At 59.3% G+C, this 21,546-nt stretch overlaps 1 protein-coding gene across 6 annotated transcripts in view; it reads left to right on the plus strand.

Moving 5' to 3' along the window:
• Positions 1-21,546, plus strand: part of CBFA2T3 (CBFA2/RUNX1 partner transcriptional co-repressor 3) — a 91,607-nt gene that overhangs the window by 42,152 nt on the left and 27,909 nt on the right. For 2 of the 6 annotated variants that reach the window (XM_035715833.2, XM_035715834.2), the window contains exons 1-2: positions 7,357-7,486; positions 9,201-9,467. The exons of 3 other annotated variants lie outside the window; for them this stretch is intronic. In XM_035715833.2, coding sequence (XP_035571726.1) covers positions 9,227-9,467 — 241 coding nt within the window. In that variant the 5' untranslated portion in view covers positions 7,357-7,486; positions 9,201-9,226. Of the gene's footprint in view, positions 1-7,356; positions 7,487-9,200; positions 9,468-12,333; positions 12,470-21,546 lie in introns of those variants that run through there. One more of the 6 variants, XM_025427105.3, reaches the window with a different exon arrangement.

Consider the following 21,546-nt stretch of genomic DNA (forward strand, 5'->3'; position numbering starts at 1 on the left):
CCTCCTTCTAGCCCTGACAACCACCAATCCGCTCCCATCCCAGCAGACTGGATCGTGCACCCTGTGGCCTCTGTGGCTGGCGGCTGTCACTCACCCACTGTGTTTGGGGTTTGTACCTGCTGTCCCCTCTGCCACACATCACCTCTCATGGAACAGACAATACCAACTGTCAGGTAGACATGCCCCGCGTGCCAGTCACTATCCGCGGACCTCCAGGCACTCTCTACCTCTCACTGCACTGCCATTGTGTGCTGTGAACATTAGTGTGATATTTGTGGGCGTGTTTTCAGTTCTCTTGGATGCACACTGTGGCCAGCTAGGGTTAACCCGTCCACTGGGCTTTGAGGGACGAATTGATACAAAGCGCCGCTTGCTGATGGGCCCAGGCTTCCCTGTGCTGTGTCACGAGATCCTGCTACAATCCAGAGATGGCAGCGCCTGGTGACCACACCATGGTGTGGTTCCTCACGCGGTCATTGCATCCCCAGCACCTGCAGCAAACAGCTCTGCCCCCAGCCTCCTTGGAAGGCAGCTCGGGGTCCCCTTAAAAGCCAGGCAGTTGCAGCCACTACACAGCCACACCCCCTGAATTGTTCCTTCTGCTCCCCCTTCCTCACTGTTTCCCAACCACACTGAGTGTGCACTCACCCAGGGCCTCTGCCCCACACCTGCATGGCTCTCACTTTCCCCTTCTGCAGGTCAGCCTCAGTTCTCTCCTGGGTGAGTGCCCCGCCCCTGCCCTGTTCCCCACGGTGCCCTGCTCCCCCCACCCCTCCGTGGGCTCTGTTCTGCGGGGGGGGGGGCAGGATCCTGTACCCCTTCCTGCCGCCCCAGAGCCCAGACAAGCACCCAGTACAGTAGAGGCCCTGGAGACCTGGGGACCATCTGCCCTGTACCAGCCGTCCCCCTTGCTGACCCCAGGGTCATGGCTGGTCAGGACACCCTTGGTGGGCTGGGGAGGGGGCTGTTTGAACAGGGTGGCCTCTTGGCCCGCACACTGTCACCGCCATATCTGCCTCCACCGTTTCCTCAACCCCAGATCTCTGCTTTCCAGTTGGGACTAGGGCTGTGAGGCCGCAGAGGGAGGTGGCTAGGGGTCAGCCCCGGGCATGTGTCCTCACTGAACCCCCCCACGGTGCTAGTACTCAGGGCTCGCTCATGCCATCCTTGCACTGGAGCAGCAAGCAGCTCAGAAGCAGGAGAAGGCACATCCCTGCCACCAGGTGATGGATGGATGGAGCAGGGGCTGGGAGCTCACACAGGAGCTCGCAGAGAAGTTATCCAACGCCGATTGGTGCAAACAGACTGTTCCAAACTCAGGGCAGCAGAACACCCACCTGTGTGCTCTGGGGCCCTTGGGTCAGGAGTCTGGACAGGGCCTGGGAAAGATGCTGTGTTTCTGCCTTGTGGCACCCAAGGCCTTGGCCAGTGGCCTTGGCAGTTGGGGCTCTCCACATAGAAGGCCTGGCCAGGGGGTTGTGCTAGGAGCACCTCCCTGGAGCCCCTCCATCTGATCACCCAGGACTGATGCACAAGGAGCCCATGTGGTGTGGGCAGAGGGGACTGGGGCTGGGGAGGATGGGGTAAAGGCAGCGGATGTCACTCCTGGCTCCCTGTGCTCCCAGCCTCCCCAGCTGAGACCCTCCCCCTGGGAGACCCCGAGAGAAGGTACTTCTCTTCTCAGCCTTCCATGGAGCCCAGGTCTTTGGGCAGCTGCTGTCCCCATGCAGGGCAGGAGGCAGGTGGGGAGGTCCCTGCAGAAGCACTGGCAGACCCTCAGCTCACCCAGCCCATGTGGAAACAGAGCAGAATGTGAACACCCAGGTCCTGGCCAGAGTGCACAGTTAACTCCTCCCCTTTTCTCCAAATCGGAAGACAGGGAGCTCTCCTATGCCACAGAAATCCTCCTCCCCCCTTCCTGCCCTGACCTCCCACCACAGGCTTGGCATGCTGGTTCCAGGGGCCCCCAGTCATGCATACCCAGGAAACTGACCACAGTGGTCACGGCTGCCTGGCAGCATGGAGCCAAGTGGTAGAGCTGGGATGCATCATCAGTCAGAGCGTCAGGGTCAGGTGGTGCTTGTTCGTTCTTTTGATGAGTAACGATTGAGCGCCTACTGTGTGTTGGGCACTGGTCCCGAGTCAGGCAGAGAGACACTGCCCTTGCAGGGCTGCTGGTTTCTGGAGAGAGACAGACAAGAAATGAAGGAGATGACAGATGTTCTCTCCTCCAGGGGTCCCAGGGAGGGCCTTGGGCTGGATGGAGATGCTGTCCAGGTCAGGCCAGGCTTCTCTGGTCAGGGGGCATTCAGCTGTGGCCAGCAAGGGGACTGACCTAGGACACAGCCACACAAAGGCCCTGTAGCAGGAGCATGCCCAGCACACGTGAGGACCAGCCCTGGGGGACCTGTGGGTGGGGCTGTGCGAGGGAGGGGGACAGGGAGAGCATGGGAGCCACCCTGGGGTCATGGAGAGCTTTGGCCATTCTGAGGTGGCATTGATATCGTAGCGTGAGAACAAGCATGTTTCCTGTGAGCATGCACATGCCTGAGCTGGCCTCGAGGTCCCATGGCCTCGGTGCCCACCCTCGTGGCCACGCCACAGCAGTCACCTTGCTCCCGAAGAAGATCCCCACAGGGAGCTGTACTTACCAGGCCTGCAGGCCTCCTGCCTCAGCTGCAGGGCCCAGCGGGACCTTCAGGTCAAACCAGAGCCCTCTGTGAGGCAGCTGTGGGGAGGCCCCACAGGGCACCCGGGACCAGGCCCACCAGTCCTACCTAAAGAAAGCCTTTGGCTGACCACAGGCCACCCGTCCTGTCGTGATGCACAGTGAGCCTCTGCCTCAAGACACTTCTCAGGGCTTGGCCCAGTGCCCGCGCGCAGCTGGAAGATGCACAGGGCAGGTGGCTTGTCCCTGAACTGATGTCCTGAGAGCCAGCAGACCTGCAGGGCTGGTGGAGGGAGGAGTCAGTCTGGCTCCATGTCAGAGGGGAGTCTGTGTGAGCCTGAATAACCCTGAGCCGAGTGGTCACTCATGCCCGTGGGTTGGGGCTTCAGGTCGGCTCTAGCTGAGCAGCCCTCACAGCAGCCTGCCAGCACAGTGATGATTCCCATTCCACAGAAGGGGTGGGGGTCCAATCGACACTGGGGACCCTCCCCCAGCCCCTGAGGGTGGGGCAGTGGGCCTTCTGGAGGCCGGGACCCTGGTCTAGTTAAGGGAAGTGGCCGTGGACATTGTCATGCTACCACAAGTGTGTGCTTCGGCCTGGCTGGCGGAGGGCTCACAGAGACAAGGTGCGGTGGCCCCAGGACTCCAAGCCAGCTCTGACTCCCACTGACGGATGTGCCGCCGGACAGTGCATGTGCCACGGGGGAGCTCCACGGGCCCCGCCCAGCGCATAGGCCTCAGGGGAGCCTCTGAGTCCCTAGTGCAGCCTCGAGTGTGTCCCCAGCTTCCCCAGGAGCCTGGTACCCCCGCAGCCGCAGAAGCCACCCCTGCAGAAAATCCCCCAAGGTCTGCTTTGACTCAGCAGGAACCTACTCCAGATCCCCTCAAGGTTCTGTGACACCATTTGGTGGAATGAGAGTCAAAACATCCAGAAGGTTCCCACTTGGGAGGGAGGCGGGGGCGGCTCCTGTCTCACCTCCCCCGCACAGCCGCCAGCTCGGCTGCAGCAGCACCAGCCCATCTGCCCGCCTGGCGCCTTCCCAAGGCTGCAGGAGGGCCCGGGCCGGAAACAGACCCTGTGCCCACGGTGGACACGGCCTGACAGCCAGAGGACTGTGAACCCTGCGCCTGGCTCCTGCCCTCTTGGTGGCCCTTGGCAGTGGCCCGGCACTTCCACTGGGGTGCCAGTGAGGGCACGGACGCCGAACCCGTGGTTTGGCCACAATGAGTGCCCACTGACCGTGGCTTGCAGTTTTCCCAGACTGTCCCTCTTGTAAGGAGCGTGCACCCGCTGCCTGTGTGACTCGTGGGATATGGACAGTGCGATTCTGTGCTTGGGACAGGATTGTGTCATGGGGCCAGAGAAGCCCCTCCTTTAGGTTTGAGGAGGGCCAGCCTCCCCGAATGCATTCTTCCACACAGGCTAAGTCTCAGCCTGGAGATCCTGGGGTTAAACCCTGGGCATGACCATACGGCCTCTCAGGGGTCCCTGCACCTGTACCCCTACATCGCCCCTTTGTCCTCAGACCCTGGTGTGGGCATGCTGCCAGAACCGAGGGTCTCTTCCTGAGGCCGTCTCCATGTGAAGCCACAACTAGTGGGTCTCTGGGCTCATCCCCACGAGGGGCTAAGGACACCGCGTCTGGACCACCTGCAAGGGACAGCCCTCAGAGATGGATGCTTCCTGGCTGCCCCTCAGAGAGCCACGGGGCGTGGAGACAGGCTCAGGCTTCATGCAAGTGAGCAGGCCTCTGTGCTTGAAAGTGGGACTCCCCTTGTTGGGACCCAGTGGCCGCCCCACAAGCTAGAGGGAGCCCCCTGCCCCCACATGACTTCACCACTACCAGAGGCACTTTATTGCTCCCATTGCTTAGAAGGCCCCAGAGCAACAGCCCAGATCCTTAGGATGGCTGGCGGGTATGAGAAGGAAATGCCTGTGGCAGGATATCTGAAGGAGACCTTCACCCCGGGCCGAAGTCTGAGGGTGCAAATACCCCAGACAGCATGCTGAGCGGGTCCTGAGAAATGGGGTCTCGGCCCTCAGTGGCTCAGGAAACCACAAGACAACACACAAGAAGTCAGCCTGGTGGCCTGCCTGGAAGGGGAGGCAGGCAGGAAGCAATAGACATGTAAGAGAGTCCAGCATCCTCAAGCCCATGCTGCGAAGCAGAGGCAGGCACCCTCTACTTCTCAGGAAATGCTGAAGCTGTGCCCAGCCAAGGGACGTGTGCACAGCCGAGGCCAGGAGGTGGGCACACCCTGGACTTCAGACCCACCCCCTCCCCAGCTGCTGCGAGTCCAGGGCGTGCTGTAAGGCTCCTGTAGGCCTCCCCACCATGTTGGTCAAGCTGCTGAGACCTGGGATTTTTGGAGGAATCAGGTGGGGGCTGTAACCCCAGCTCTGTCCTTCTTAGCTGTGTGCTTTGGGCAGTTACTTAACTTCTCTGTGCTCTAGAAAGAGAAACACGTTTTAAGTTTTCTTTATGTTTATTAAATAACAGAACAACCCCACAGGCTGTGGGAAGGATTGCACTTAGCACTGGCTGTTCCTTGTCCTCTCCCCGCGGCTGGACAGGATTCCAGGCAGTGGCTTGTCGCCAGTGTCTGAGGGCTGCAAGCTGGGACCCAGCTCTGGAAGGAATTTGCCTGGGGAGGGCATCGAGAAGGCTCTGGCCTGCCCATTTGTGTATTGCTGACCCCCCCAGAGATTGCCCCCAGTGCAGGCAGCTCCCTGAGTAGAAACCCACACATAATAGGGTAGGGATAATGTTCTAGAACACTGAGCATCAGACTTCTCACCTGTGGCATGAGGGGTAGACTGGACCCTCATGTGCCAATACACAGAGCGCTGACCCACGCTGGCCATACCAATGTCCAGGGCAGACCTGACTAATCAATCCCTGTCCACGCTGATGCCCAGGGAGACATGGCTAATGGATCGCAGCCCTCTTCTCTTTGAGTTGACCAAGCTGACAGCCTCTTTCTCCTTCTCGTGAGCGGCCCTGGTGCCCAGCACCTGGCTGGACATGGCAGACAGGTGGAGACCTATGGGCCCCTCAGCCTGGATGGGCTCCGAGAGCCAGCCAGCTCTGACCACATCGCATCTACAAACCAGAAAATCTGGGGAAAGGGTGGGGCCAACGATCGACACCCACAGGCATCTATGGGGGTGGGGTGTACTGTCTGGGTGGAAGGGGACCCTGGGATGCCCCAGGAGGGAGAGAGCAGAGTGTGGCTGCTGGGACATAGGCCGCAGTGCAGTCCTAGGTCTAAATCCTCCCCACAAGTGCGAGCCACAGGACCTTGCATGTGCCCTCCTGAGTCTCTGCTATGTCATGTGTCTTCAGCGCGTGTCCCTGAGCACCTCCTGTACACACTGGGCTGAACAATGGTGCAGGTGGAAGTGGCTGGGTGGTTGCAAACTGCAGTGGAGGCTGTGGAGGAGGGTGGGTAGGAAGAGCCGGCAAGGGTCGGGGCGGTGCTCCCCAAGAGGCAGCTGAGCAAGCTCCAGGCGCCGGGCTCCGGTCCAGCAAGGCAGGCAGAAGACAAGTTGTCCTTAAGCAGCAGCTAGTTCCGTATCATTTCCTAGCAGTGCCTGCCTGCCGGGGGACTCCGATCCCCCAGACAGGCCTTCCTGGGGCAGATCCAGGCCTCCATCCCTCTGGCTGCCTCCCTCCTCCGCAACATGGGGCCGAGATGGGAGGAGGCGGCAGGAAGACCCCTCCTTCCTCTCCAGTGACGGGGCAGAGTCACGGGGCTGCAGAGGGCAGGAGGGCATGCAGGAGGGGACTCCACCTTCCTTGCTGTGGCCCAGGGGGCCCTGGGAAGAGGTGTCCACTCAGCAGCCCGAGATCGGGGAATCCCTGCTGGCGCCGTGCCAGCACCTCCCTGCCACCCTCATCCACCAGGAGCCAGACACATTCCGGATCCTTGCCAAGCTGGGGGAGGGACCGCACTCGGCTTCCCCTACTCCCAGCCGTCCTTTCTGCTGCCTGCGTGTAATTAACAGAGTAATTAAAAACAGGATGAGTTAATTGGTATTCATTTATGTGGCAGATGTTTTTAATTGAGGCAGGAAACAATTTACCTGTTTACATAAACAATGGCAAAGCCAGGCTTGTAAAACACATTTTTAAAAATATTTTCCTCCCCCTTCCTAAAAAGAATTGAAATCACTTGGCCTCCCCTGTGCCTCGGTGTGAGAGCTGAGCAGGCCCCGCCTCCCGGGAGGCCTGGCGGGGGAGGCACAGGAGGCCTGCCAAGAGGAAACATCTGTTTAAAAGGTTTGCTTCCAGAGGAGGCTGTTTTCTTTAAATTCAGAGAAAGGAGGTGTTGTTCCCAGGTCATAGGGACCCCAGTCCAGTGGCGCCTCCCTAGGTGGCCCTGGGGAGCAGGGGACCCCATCCGGGCACAAGGTGGGCAGGCAGGTGTGGCACCCTCTGGGTAGGGAGAGGAGGGCCTCTCTTTGCACCTGTGGTTTGGCTGCCGGGCGGTGCGTTGTGCCGTGCACCACGCTGAGTAACACGAAGTGAAAGCACAGATTCGGCTCCTGGTTACGTGGCCACCTTGCTCACAATGGCCATCATGCACACACAGCTCTAGAACCTTCCATAGTCACAGGAGCTCTCAGTGAAGAAGGGAATGCGTCATGGGCTCCACATGTGCTGGGGTGGGGGCGGGGAACAGCGGCCCAGGGCCTGACCTGCCCAGTCCTCCTGCTCTCAGGATCGGGGGCATGACAGATGAGCCAGTGCACATGGAGAGCTCCAAAGGAGCGCCTTCAAGGGAGCAAGTGTTCAGGGAGTTGCCTGTGGATAGGTTGGTCCTAAGTTGGCACTTACTGTATGCCTGTTGGCTATGGCAAACTTGGTGCTTGTTTTTGCTTGGATCCCCTGTTACCTCCCCGCGGAAGAGTTAATTATCCCCAGGGTGCAGGTGTCCAGGTGAGCAGGCCGAGGCCCTGCAGACTGAATGCAGCCTCCGGCTCGTCACTGGAAAAGATGTGAGACCCCAGCTGAGAAAACCTGGTGGTGGAACAGTAGGACTTGTGGGTGCCCAGGTTTGCATTCCACGTTTACACGAAAATATCTGGAGGAATCCACAAGGACTGTCCACAGAGGCTGCTGGTTGGCCAGGAGGGGAGGAGAGAGGTGGGGAGGGGTGGGCATGGGTCCTTGCTGGTGGAGCATTGTGGGGGAAAAGGGTCTCCCTACCTGCCCACAACAGCCCATCTGACACCCGGTGCAGGTGTACCCAGGCACGAGGCTGACTCCTCTGCAAGTAGTGTGGACAGTGGGGTCTTGTGAGCAGGTGGGAAAGCCGGGCCTCAGGTTGGCCACAAACACACTGGAAACAGGACTTGCAAACAGACTCCCTGAGCCTGTCGGCCCCACCTGCATTGAGGGAGGCTGAGCTGTGCCTTCCAGGTGACCTAGGACTGGAATCTGTGGGACATTTTGACAGTTCCTACAGCAAGAAGATGGAATGTTCCAGAGTCTACCAAGAAGAAGGCCCTGGAAAGACAAAGTCCCAGAGCTCCCAGCTCAAGGTGCCCAAAGAGTATGACCAGCAACCACCCCAAGACAGGCAGGGGTTCCCTCCCTCCTGGAGGTGGTATGAGGCCACCCTGCCTCTAGGCCTCTCCTGCATGATGAGGGTTAAATCATAAAATCAACCACAGCTTGGAGATCTGAGGAGGTGAGCAGGGAACTCAAGCCCTGCTCCAGCGTTGTGTGACCTGGGGTGAGGACCTGACCCTTTCAGAGCATCTGGGAAGTGAAGGCAGTGAGGCCCCAGGCCCTGTGAGCTGTGATGCGTCCCCTGCAGGGCTGTGTCCTGCCTTCCCAAGTGCTCTGCCAGGGGAGGTATGAACTCTGCCAGCAGCCCCCAGGCTCCCATGAAGGCCAGAGGACCAGCCTGTGACATCAGGGGTAGGACGCCCTGTAGCCCTGGGGCTGCTGCCCCCGGGGTGGTGTGTCTTGAGGGCCCTGGATGTGCACATGCCTCTGGGTGGGGCTGAGAAGCCTCAGGTCTGCCCCCTCCTAGGTCCTGCACAAACAGGGGCTCCCTGCAGTGGGCATCAAGGCAACCCCGTGACAGCAGACTCTTAGCACTGCTCGGACGCAGCTGCTGGCAGGTCTTCCTTGCGCCAGGAGGGAGGGAACATCGGAGCCAACCTGGAGAATGGCTGGCCCGCTTGCCTCCTCACTCCCTGTCCCGACCTGGGCAGTTCTTTCTGACGCCTTTTCGAGGGTTTGCTTGCACGGTGTCTCCCGGGGCCCCTCAGGTGCTATCGGTGGGGAATTGTATCTGTGCCCCCCTCAGGGGAGAATATGGGGTTCAGAGAGGTCGCCGTGATCTGGGTGCCTCACCCCCGTCCGCATCTGTGTCTCTCATGTGCATGTGGCAGGTCCATGTAGGTCGTACATGAACGAGGGTGGCTGTTCTGTGGCTGGGGGCTAGATACAGTGCCAGGCCCTAATTACTATTTATCATTCATATGGGCAGCATTATTATTTTAAATTTTTGGCAGGTTTCCTCTGAAGACTTCAAGGTGATATGCAGCCAATTTGCACATTTTTTAAACAACGAAAATGCTTTGGGGATCAACTAAGCCTTCCAGGTGCCTCATGGCCCACAAAGGAGAATCCTCACTGCTTGGCTGGGTTTTCCAGACCCTCCGCAGACTGGCTAGACCTTCTGTTCCGCCTTCCCGCCCACTCCCCACGTGGACACAGGCGCAGCGCTTGGTGGCCGCTTGTGCAGCTGCCCTTCCTTCCGTCCCTGCGCCTTTCTCCAGGTGTGCAGATCCTATAGCCATCACCTCTGCCTAGAAGCTGCCCTGACACTGGACACCCCAGCCCTGGATGTCCCCAGGGCTGTTGGTGGCACTACCCACCTGATCCGTCACCTCCAGGGCAGCCTGGACCCATGAATTCCCTGGATTTCATCAATCCTTCCTCCTCAATAAGTAATCTATAGTAATGCTGCGTATTAACTTACGTGATGGGTTGTGATTATGTTCCTGTTCCTCATCATCACTGTCTCCTTCATGGTGGGAGGGGTAGTGCTGGTGGGTAGCAGGCAGTGGAAAAATAAATCGAGGGCACAGTTTAAAGGGGTGGTGGCTAGCACAGAAGGAAAGCTTGCCCCCCCTCTCCCCAGGGGCACTTTCTGATTGCTTTTAGAGATCTTTTGAGTATATGTTAGATTACCCTTAAAATATGCCAGGTGTGCTTTGCAATTTTTCTTGGGGTCACATCCCACAGACTGCCTATACTGGCACCCTGCCAAGTGCTCTGTCTCAGCCCTTCCTGGGATAAAAACCTAGTACTGGACTCTCCTGTTCATATCTCAGGCTTCACTGACTTTCCCACTCCTGGGGTCCCCAGTCCCCTCCCCATTCTGTCCTAGCCAGGTGTGTGTGTCTGAGTGGAGCAGCTGTGGGGCACTCACTTAATGGGCACTTGTTTAATGGTCAGAACATTGCCCCCTCTCCCCCGCCCCAGAGCATGGATGAGGAGGCTGAAGCTCAGAGAGTGAGGAGGCTTGAAGGCCACCCAAGGGATGAGGCCCTGAGCCGAACTCCACCTGTCCAACCCCAGAGCTGGGCTCTTCCCACTACTGCACAGATCTGTGTGTGACTGTCCCACTATCTGTGAATGTCCTGGAAAGGGATCATCTCCATCACACTGAAGTCACAGCACCATCTCTACCCACCCATGCATGTACTCACCCATCCATCCACCCATCCATCTACTTGTCCACCCACCCATCCATCCATCAACCTGTCCATCTACCCATCCACCCATCCATCTACCTGTCCATCCACCTGCCCATCTACCCATCCATCCATCCATCCATTTACCTGTCTGCCCATCCACCTCCCACTCACTCACTCTTTCTATATATACTCTTTCACTCCAGCAGCCATGCTACCACATTCATTGTCATAGTCCAGTCACATTCAGTATGCAGATGGGCCACTTCCCCTTGGTGGCAGCGTGCATGGGGGGATGGGAGGGGACTCCCAGAGCTTCAGGACTAGTGCTGGGCAAGGAGGGCACCCCTTCCTTCTCTGCCTCTCCCCCCTGCAGGCGGCCAGATGGCAGGGTGCCTCCCCCTCAGCTCTTAGGGAACCGCTCTTGGCGACACAGCCCCAGCAGCTGGGCGAGGAATGTGCTTCCTTTGTGCGCCAGCGGCAGGCAGGGCGAGCAGGCCCGGCATCTGGATCGTGTTTGCAGCCCTTTGGAGAGCATGGAAGGTTTTCATTCCAGCAGCTTTGAGCTCTCCACCCTCCCCTGCCTTTTAACCATTTGCTTAACGCTGGGATGCTGTGAAGACTGGGTTACAGACTGTCAGCGGAACTTGGGTCCGAGACAGTCTCACCTATTCCACTTGTTTGGGGCATCTGCAGTCGGTGGGAGCTGTGGGCTGTGTGGTGCAACCGAAATCCCAGACTCTTCTTGAGAACAGAGGCCAGGAACATGCTGGTTCTGAGCCGCTTTCCACCCAGGAGCCAGTTACTTCCGTGTCTGGTCATTTTTCTGTGCATGAGTTTGCTTTCAAGATAGAATTGCATGTGCTTATCACCTCTTGATCTGTGTGGATCGCTTTTCCATATCACTAGATAGTGTTCCAGGGCCCCATTTTTGCTAGCCAGTGGGCACGTAAGTACCACACATGGAAATCCACAGCTTGAACTCTCACAGCATGCCGGATAACAAACGTTGGCTGACCTGCCCCTGGTCCTGGGCCCCAGGCCCTGGGCCCCACTTGGTCACTCCTGACTCAGTATGAGTCTAGCACCACCTGGCCTGTTTCTGCACTTTGTAGAAGTGGAATTGCGTGGCATGTGCTGCTTGGGGTCTGGCGTCATCGGCTCAGCTGTACACATGTGAGGTTTGTCTGTGTTGGTGCACGTGGCTGTATGTGGTGGTTTTTTCCCTTGCTGTATCGGATCCCATAAGCCATTTCCCCCTTCAATTCTTGATGGATGTTTGGACGGCTTCCAATTTGGGCCTTTGACAAAATGGCGGATGAATATTCCTGCTCCTTGCTGCTGATGCACCCATGTGTGCACCCAGCAGAGAGATTGCTGTGTGGTGGGGTGTGTGATGCAAGCTGGTAGATGCTGAAAAACAGTTGCTAAAGCAGACATACCTATAGCATGATTCCTAAGGCTGCATAGTATTTTTGTGTCAACCGGAGAATATCCTTAGCCAGCCTTCAACTGGGGTCATCTTACTTGTCTCCTGTTTTCACTCTTATAAACAACACAGTGATGTACATTCTAATAGATAACTGTGTGCGTCTCTGACAGTTTCCTTAGAGCACAGGTAGGGGTGCCTGTCCAGGCAGAGAAGCTGCCACAGGAGGAGTGAGGAGCAGAGGCAGGAGTCTCAGACTCAACTGACATTTGCCATCTGTGTGATCTGATCGACTAACCCCTGAGGTCCCTTCCAGCTCCCGTGTGTTGTGGTTCTAAATACCCACGTGTATCAGCTAGTTATTATTGTGTAATAAACCACCCCAAAACCTCACTGCTAAAGTAACCACCATTATTTGGCTCAGAGTTCTGTAGGTGGGCAGTTCTGGTCCCACTGGGCTTGCTTTTGGGTCTGTGGTCAGCAGCTCTGCTGAATGTGGCTGGGCCTCTGGTGTGTTTGGAGACTCGGCTGGGCCCACTCTGCCCGCACATTCCCATCCTCCAGCAGGCTGGCTGAGCAGGAGAATAAGTGCAGCTGATGCTTCTCGTATCCAGGCTCAGAGTTGGCTGACATCGCTTCCACCGCATCCAGAGTGAGTCCCAGGGTCAGCCTGGAGGCAGGGCGGGGATATCTACTCCATGTTGAGTAGATGGGAAGAGCTGCTGTCACCCTGCAAGGGGTGTGGGCCAGGGAGGGTAAAGCATTGAGGCCCTTTTGTGAAGCGTCCACCTCACAGGTGGAGGGGGTCTCAGATACCACAACCGTGCTTCTTGCTGCGGGATGGGCTCCAAACAGCCCCCTGTCGTCAGATTCTTCCCATGGACATACAGGGAGCCGCAGGGTAAGACCCCTCCAGGCCCTGCCCAGGTGCTGTCCTGCCGCAGGGAGCTGAGCTTGCACACATGAAGAGGATGGGACCCAGGGCAGCAGGAGAGCAGGTGGGGATGCCAGCATTTTCTCACGGGCCAGTCGGCAAACCTTCAGAGGTCTGCTGCAGACCTGCCCAGTGTCTGGCATTGTGCTGGGCTCTGTCTGGGGATTAGCAGTGCACCGAAAGATAAGACCCGTGTCATCGGGGAGACAGACCGTGAACATGAGAACCAGCACAGGTGGTGATTGCAGGTGCAGACAAGTGCTCCAAGGACAATAATGTAGGGTGAGGTAGCGGACAGCGCAGGGTGGGGCAGATCTGGCTTAAGTGTCAGGAAGGCTTCTTTGACAAGGGACATCTGAAACCAACCTGACTAATAAGAAGGAGACAGTCCTGGGAAGTTCTGGGGGAGCGTTCTATCAGGTGCAAAGGCCCTGCAGCACGACAGGCATGCTGGACAGGAGGGAGGAAGCAGGGTGGAGCCAGAGTGTGGGAGGCACCAGGGGAGGCCCCATCTGCCTGCCCCCCTCCATCAGGGCCTGGAATAAGAAGAGGACAGTCGTCTGTCTCCCCAGTTCTTGAGCCCAAGGTCATCTGTAGTGTAAATATGCTATGCTTTCCAGAGTGGCTGGCAGGCAACAGGCAGGCCAGGTGTGTCTGGGATGAGGCCCACTGTCACCCCTGTGTGATGGGTGATGGCTGTGTGACCTAGAGCAAGCGACATTGTCCCTCATGGCTTTCGCAGGAGGAGTTGAATGACAGAGGGTTTCAGAGCCTGGAGCGTAAACAGCTCTTGGCAGAAGGGAGGCAGCTTGAAATCAAGGCTGTGCAGGTGTGTGATGTTGCAGGACAGGCCCCTCCTCCGGGGCCCCGTGTGTCCATCTTCAGCAGGACACTGCTTGCCAAGCACAGGCCACATTCGTGGGTGCTGGGAGGTCTCTGTGGGTGCTGGCTCTGCCCTCCCTGCCTCCCAGGGCCCAGGTTAGAGAAGCCACAGATATTCCCACCAGGAGACAGGAGTAGGGGGCCAAGCAGGGCCCCACCCTGGGGCAGCAGGAGCCACAGCGGGCTAGCCACTGTGTGTGAAGCCCACCCCCACCCCAGAAGCGGGCGCTCCGGGCCCCATTTTACCAAGGGGTAAGCCAAGGCTCAGAGGTGTACTGGGTGGTTTTCCCGAGCTCACACTTGTTTGCAGAGCGGGATGAGAAACCCCGTGTACTGACTCCCAGCCCAGCTTTATTGCTGTGGGGACCTGTGACTTTGGCCACCAGCCCCACAAGCCGGGGTCAGGGGGTCACGGGGCCCCTGGGACAGGCAGTTGAGGAGCTCAGCACTGAGAAGGGAAGGGTGGTGGTGGAGGGTGGGGTTCACGGCCAGAGCCAAGGCCCAGAGGGTGGGCGGGAAGCCCTGGATGGATGCGGCGGGAGCACTCTCGGGGGTGGGCGGCCCAGCCGACCAACGGAGGGAAAGCAGTAATCCTTGTACTTTTATATTATTACGGGGCGGCGCAGGCTGTGATGAGAAACACATGTGGGAAGCGCCTGGGACTCATTAGGGCCGAAAACCTGTGTCGCTTTGCTGGGGATCAAAGACAAGCCTTCCCTCTGACATTGGCCTTAGGAGGGGACTCAGCCTCCTGGTCAGACCCACCCGTCTGGGCACCAAGGGTCACCCATGGTTCTGAGTCCACCCAGAATGCAGGCAGTCCCCCAAGCCCCTTTATCTCTTCCCCAGCCTGCTGACCCATGTCTGTTGTGGGTCGCAGACCCTCTGAATGCATCTCTTCTTAGGGACTTACGCCTCATTTTTCCTGTTTATCCCACACATGCCAGTGGGAGGCTGCAGAAGAGCCCCAGCCCCCAGCCACCCCAGGAAGTGTGCTCCCAGTCAGGGAGGCCTCTGAGAGCGCTCCAGGGCCAGGCCAGGCCCTCATGGGGTGGATATGGGGAGGAGGGGTGCAGCGGGACAGGATTGCAGAGGCCTGGGGGCCCCTCCTCTCTGCACCCCACACCTGGGCACTTTGCCTGTGGATCTCCCTTGGCCCAGGCCCTGCACCCAGCTCAGTGGCCTCCAGGGGGGTGTCTCTGAGTCTGTGGTGGGGACCTTCTGTGTGGGGACCATCCCAGGCAGCCCTGCAGTCCCTGCCTCTCCCTCCCTGCAAATCTCTTTCTTTCGCAGATACAGAGCCCGGGGGGGGGGGGGGCGCTGAGCACTCAGGAGGGTGCTCACACACCAAGCGTCGCTGCTCTGACCTTACAGAGGTCCACAGAGGACGCCACAGGCCTGGTGGCCATCCCCTGGCCAGCGTCCTGTGCTCAGATGTGGTGGATGGGCATCCCCGTCTGTCTCCAGGGCGCCCTTCGGTGGGTCCTGCCTTTGAGGGGTGCCTGCAGCACCCGTTGCCTCACCATATGCCTCCACATGGTTTCCCCATCATGTGCATCCCATCCCAGTGGTTTAGCTCCTGTGTGAGTCTGGTTTAGCTCCTCTCAGGGCCTGTCACAGTGTGGTCTTAAGGGGGCAGGAGGGTCCGAGCTCTGTAGCCTCATTGAGTCTTTTCAGTGAGCAGCAGTGAGCAGTGCTGCCCATCTGGACCAGAGGAGATGCCTGGGAAGGGGTGGTGGGGACTGGGAGGACGGGGCCGAGGCTATGCAGGCAGAGTGGACAGGACTGTGGGTCACCCCCCATGTCACCCAGCAGTTTGGGCCCAAAGGGGAAGGAAGAAGGGAGTAGAAGCCATGTTAGGCTGGACCCTGGAGGTCCCCAGGGGCATCTCCCTCCTGTGTGACTCAGTCTCCATGTCCTCGTGAGCAAAGCAAGATGACAGTGGCGTCTCCATCAAGGGCTGGTGTGTGGGGAGGTTCAGGATGCTGGAAGACCCAGCAACCCTGGACGGACGGAGGAGATGCTTCCAACAGGTGCATATGCCTCTGCCTCAGGGTTGGGCTGCCCCAGTGGGTGGCCAGGCAGGTCTGCAGGGGACAGCTCACTGCTCTTCCTTCTGGAGCTGTCCAGCCTGAGCAGGATGTTTCGTGTCAGGGCCCGGCAGCTGTGTGCTCCCCTCAGGCACCCACGGGCTATTCCTGACACCAGCCAGCTGCTGCCCTGCCCAGACCTTCCAGCGGGGAGGAGTCCTCTCCCATCTCTGGCCAACCACATTGGGGCAGGTGCGGCAGAGGTCAGGACTCACATCCACTGAAAGGGACCCCATAACCCTAGGGAGGCTGCTGTCAGTGAACAATGCCTCCTTGGTTGTAATTGAGCACCTCCTGTGTGCCCAGCAGTGTTTCAGGCACTCAGTCTCACCAAGAGAAAAAGTTGCCTCTGAGTAAATATGCAGAGGATGTGAGCAGACCATAATGAAATCTGGGGGAAGGAATCCCTGGCAGAGGGAACAGCCAGTGCAAAGGCCCTGAGGCAAGGTACAGCTGAGGAGACTTGCATAAGGGAGGGAGTGTGGGAGATGGGACAGGAGAAGGGATAGGTCAGGCACAGGGGACCCCAGGAGTGCTCTCAGGCTCCTGGCTCAGGATCAGGGAGCCATTTGGTACCAGTCTTAGGAAATGTCTTAGAAGGGCCGGCTTGCCCCTTGGGTTCCTAGGAGAGCCAAGTGCATGAGTTTACCTTGCCTGGAGTTTTATAATATTGGCCCACCGCCTGGCCACAGGCAAAAGCTGGGACATCAGGGACGGGCCCAGCTCCCACACTGCACCTTACCCTGTGTGGAGCCCTCAGCTCCCGGGAGACAGTGGAGACGGGCTCCCCATCTGGCCAGTGGTGGAACCCACTGTGATGCTGGTCTGGGCGAGATGACCTTGAAGGGGTGGTCCGTCCTCCTCCTGCTCGTCTGCACCCTCCCTGTAAGGAAGGTGCCCCATCCGTGTGAGGGACAGGAGCAGGTCAGGCTCCACCACGGATGTAGGTCTCCTCCTGGCCTGGCACCCCCAGAGCTGTGAGCTCGCCATGCACACTCAGCACTCAGTGCATTTCTCAGCACACAGATGCACACCCTGAGACTGGGGTGGCGTGCCCAAGGTCCTCCTACGTCCCACCCTGACAGAGGCGCAGGCCCTGCATGGCATTCCTGGAGCCCTGGCCCTGGCAGCCCAGCTCCCCTGCTCCTGAGGCTGGCCTTTCCATCGTCCCGGGAACCCGTGCCTGTGCATCACTCCAGGACAGGGGTCTGGCTGGGGCCACATCCATCCCGGGACAGCAGGCCCAGGAGCAGAGAGGGCCTTGCCCAGTCTCAATGACTAACAGAGTGGCCTCTGGGGCCAGATGGCCTGTGTTTAAGGCCACTTTCCTCATCTGCCCAGCTCATGGGCTTGTTGTGGGGTGGAGCTGAGGTGGTTCGTGTGAAGGGCTCAGGTCAAGGATTGGCAGGTGATCAGGACTCAGTCATGGCTCTGGCTCTGTTACCTATGGGCAGTACCTGCCTATGCCCATGCCAAGGGCCTGGGGCATCTAACCTTTTTACTTTCCTACGGCCTCTGTGAGGGTCATATGTGCTATAAGCAGAAATCAGACCCTAATGATCAAAGCAGCGGCTTGTTATTTCCAGCAGTATTGCAGACTTGAGACAAGCAGAAGGTTCTAGAACCCCAGGGCTGGAAGCTCTGGGCTTTGGCCAGTTCTCAGCCAGGCAGGGCGGGCTGGGAACCACAGGCAGACAGGGACAGTGATGGATGGGGTGGCTTGTTCCGGCACATTCCATGTTCTTTCCCACCGGCTCCACCCGGCCTTGGAGAGCTGCTTCCTCTGTGGACGGATTAGGGACATTCAGCTGGGGACTGGCTACACTGTATGGGAAAGATGCAGGGTCTCCCATGGGCCTGTGGCCTGCAGACCAGGGTCTGGGAATGTTCTCAAGGGTGGGAGGCAAGGCTGGGTGTGGAGGACCTGGTGCCTCTGCTCACCCTTTGGCTCTTGTGCTTGCTAGGATGCCGAGATGTGATTGACCCCACCTGCCCAGCCCCACAGCAGGCCCCCAGCCCTCTGGGAGGTGGGGGTTGGAGGGCATACCAAAGGAAGCCTCTGCAAGGTGGTGTGCAGACAAGCAGAAGAGGGTGGGTGGGAGACATGCCCAGGTCATGTCCAGCATCCAGCCCCCTACTTAGTTGTGTGAGCGGGGCAGGTCGCTTGGCCTCTGTGCCTCAGTTTCCATCTGAAAGAAGAGAAGTGCACCATCGGCCTCCAAGGGTTGTGGGAAGGTCACACAAGCCAGTGGTCTGGGCCCTTCCTATAAGGAATGTTCTCTTCCACGTATGTCAGAGCCCCCTCTGAGCCAGGGCCCCGGGATGGGGGCCCAGCCCTTCCCTGCGGGTGTCCCTGCCTGCGTCAGCACCAGGCAGTTGCTCTGACCGGAATGCTGCTCCAGGCTCCAGGTTGGCTGCTGGGCTCCATGTCCCTGGTCCAGACTCCATGCTCCCTTGCTTCTACTCCTGTCGCTGGCCCCTCACCTCCCTAGGGCAGGGTTCTGTACTCACCCAGCGGCCCCTGATGGGCTGCTTGGGAAGAACCGGGGTGCCTTGCCCCTCTTTGCTGACAGGACTGGCGGGGAGGGCATGGGATGCTGGTGGCTGGCTCTCGTTCCTTTTTGGATGCTCCAGGGTCAGAAGGAGTTCCATGCAGATGGGAGATGGTCCTCACACGTGCCTGCCCCTGTTGGGACAGCCCAGGGCATCCACCCTGACTCAGAATGAGGAGCCTCTGATCCCATGTGGCATTCCCAGGGCAGCTCCGGCTCTGGGCTTCCGGCTCTGAGGCCTGAGCAAGTCACCTACCCTCCCTGAGCCGCTGCTTCACCATCTGAGTGAGCGCAGTATGAGTCTATAGTGTGCAACTCCTGTAAAGATCAGTCCTTGGGGTCTCTTTGCTTTTCCTGACCTGAGGGTAGATGAGCTGATGTGTGGGGAGCGGGTGTTAAGCCCTACCTAGGGGCAGTGGATACTCCTCTTATATGTTAAAATCGTGAGAAAATTTGACCAGATCTGCCTAATTGGAGCCCCCTAAGATGGAGCTTGTCCAGGGGAGCCCCCGCCGTCAGCTGGACAATCAATGAGACTCAGTCTCAGAGGACCCCAGAATCAGGAGTGCGGGAGACAGAGGCCGAGGTGGTGTTCAGTGGACAGGTCAGGCCGCGTCTACTGTTCCCAGGCCGGGTGACCCTGGCAGTCATGACATGTGGGGCCCTGGCTGCGTTGTGGGGGTTCTACCCAATGCTGTATGCAGAGCATGGGCATGAGGACACTGGGTGGGGATGCTTGACCTGAGAAGGGAGAGCGGGGAAGAGCAGCCTCATGGGGCCCACCGGGGTTTCCAGCCGGGGTCAGGACGCCGCCAGGGAGCTGAGCCAGCCCTCCCTGGCAGCCTTAACACAAAGCGGGACTGTCCCCCTCACTGGCTTCTGGCACCAAGCATCCAATGGCAGGGCCTTCCCACTGCACCCCACACCCTGAGCTGAGGCCAGCTCCTGTGTATGCTGCCTCATGGGCGCAGGATCCCGCCAAGACAGCCCCCAACCAGTGAGAGCCATGGGAGTCTGAGCCTCGCTGCAAGTCTCGGGGGCCCAGGGAGCAGCCCTTGGCTTGGCAAGGGGGTCTGGAGAGGGGGCAGGGTGGGGAGCCAGAGCCGGAAGAACAAGGCAGCCCCTGTCCCGCAGCTCCTTACTGTTTGCACACAGGCTGTGGCTGGTCAGGCGGAGCTGCTACAGGCTGGCCGGGGCTCCCCCACAGCCTGGGGTTCCGGGAGGGGGAGGAGATGATAGGTCACAGCAGCAGCAATAGCCCCCACCACCTGTTATGTGACTGTGCTGGGTGCCAGCCCCCTGCTAAGAGCATCTCTCCCTGTCTCCTTCCATCCGTCCTGCACCCCAAGGTGGTGGCCAGTTTGTGGGCCTGCTTTTGAGGCAGTGAGTTGTCCTGGGAGGGCGGCATCCAGCTCCCTCCAAGCCTGGGCCCTGGGTGGACCCACCCCCACTGTCCCTGCCCAGCGGCACCTCCACCTCAACCCTCCCCCCCAACCCCTCTGCATGGAGAGACCTTCAGGTCTCCATCCACCCTGCATCCTGCCCTTGTGCCCATGTGTGCAAAGTCCAGCCTTCCGGAAGTCTCCACACACACACACACCCCCCACAGGAACCTGACCGTGTGGAACGGGAAGCAAGGTCATCCCAGAGTCGGGTGACGATCCCGAGGGTGAAGGGCTGACGTGGGGGTGCATCTCTCCCCAGGAAGTGAGACCAGAGCTGAGCCACCGGGAGGCAGGAGCATTCTGGGTGGGGGGCTGCTCTAGGGGCCCAGGAGGGGTGAGAGGGGTGGCCTGGATCAGACAGGAAGGCCCATGTACAGTGGAAGCTGCTGAAGGGTGTCAGCAGAGCCTTCAGTGGCTCCTCCCTCTGTCTGCACAAAGTCAGCCCACATGCACCTGCCACCACTCATGCTTCTCACCCAGACTCCCTGAACACTCTTGCCTCTGTGCTCTCTGCTCCGTCACCACACATGCTGTTCCTCGGCATCACTGTACCACCTCTGCTCCTCCCCGAGGGTGGGGTCTGTGCTGAGGTCCCAGCACACAAGTTGTTCTATAAACCTCCGCTGAATTTTACCGAGCACTTGTGCACAGATGGCCACCCCTCGATAGGGACATAAGGAGACTCAGAGAGGTGAAGGGACTGACCGTGGGCCACACAGCCAGAAAGCAGTAGAGCCGGAACTCACGGCTCAGGGGACTCCTGTGGTCCTGTACTGTGCACCTGGGCTTACATCCCCACCTTCACCCAGCAGCCTCAGTCTGAATCCCAGACCTGCCACCTGTTCTGGAAGAACAATGTGCACTGAGAACACGCAGGGTTCAAAACCCTGCAAACCCACACTGGCCGGCAGAGGCACACCTGCTTTTGCTGTGTGGCCTTGGCACCTCTGTGCCTATGAATCGGGGCTAGCAGGGCCCCCCTACCCCTGCCAGGGCTGCAGTGAGAATGAGGAGTCATGACTGTCATGTGCGCAGAGCAAGCCATGAGCACTTGCCATGGGCGCTTCCCTTTCTGCCAGGGGAGGTCGTGGGGCGTGGGCAGGGCGCTGCCTGTTCCCCGCTTAGGGCCTGGCGGGTGTCCCAGGGCTGAGTGTGTCCATGAGCCAGATTCTCAAAGGTGGTGGGGGCGCTGCACGACCTGGTGCTTAGATCCCTGGTGCCTGTGCTCGCCCTCAGTGGCCCTTCCCTGTCACACAAGCACCAGGGGAGGAGGTGTACGGGCTCGGCAGGCTCCCTCCGCCCTGTGCGGTAGGCTTGGTCCTTGGTGGTGCGGCAGAAACAAAGCCCCCAGTGTGGAAAGGCTTTGGAAAGTTGGAACTGGCGTGTGTTTGCAACACCCCCCCCCCAGGCCTGCCCGTGGGACCCCGGTGGCCGGGTAAGACTCAGGGGTGGCCCACGGTGGCTGGCCACATTTGCCTTCTTTGGTTGTCACCAGGCACTGGCTGTCGGCCCCACAGCCAGGCACGGTGTTGATGGGCCCCCACAGCTGTAGCACACGTGTGCCCAGCCATCAGCTTCCTGACAGGCGGGCTGCAGGGGGGCAGGGCGCCCAGCGGGCCAGAGGCCAGTGGCTGCAGCTGAGTGGACAGCAGGTGCGGCGTGGCCTGGGTGGCTGCTAATTACCGGCTGCTTCCCTGTTCCAGGGGGCCCGGCAGGGAGGGGTCTTCTTCACTGTCAGCCCCCAGGCCCTGCGGTGCAGAGGGCTGTCAGAGCCCCACCAGGCACCATGGACGATGGGCATATCTGCTCTGTAAGGGGGTGAGAGG

Source organism: Canis lupus, chromosome 5 (genome assembly GCF_003254725.2).
Source record: "Canis lupus dingo isolate Sandy chromosome 5, ASM325472v2, whole genome shotgun sequence".
NCBI lineage: Eukaryota > Metazoa > Chordata > Mammalia > Carnivora > Canidae > Canis > Canis lupus.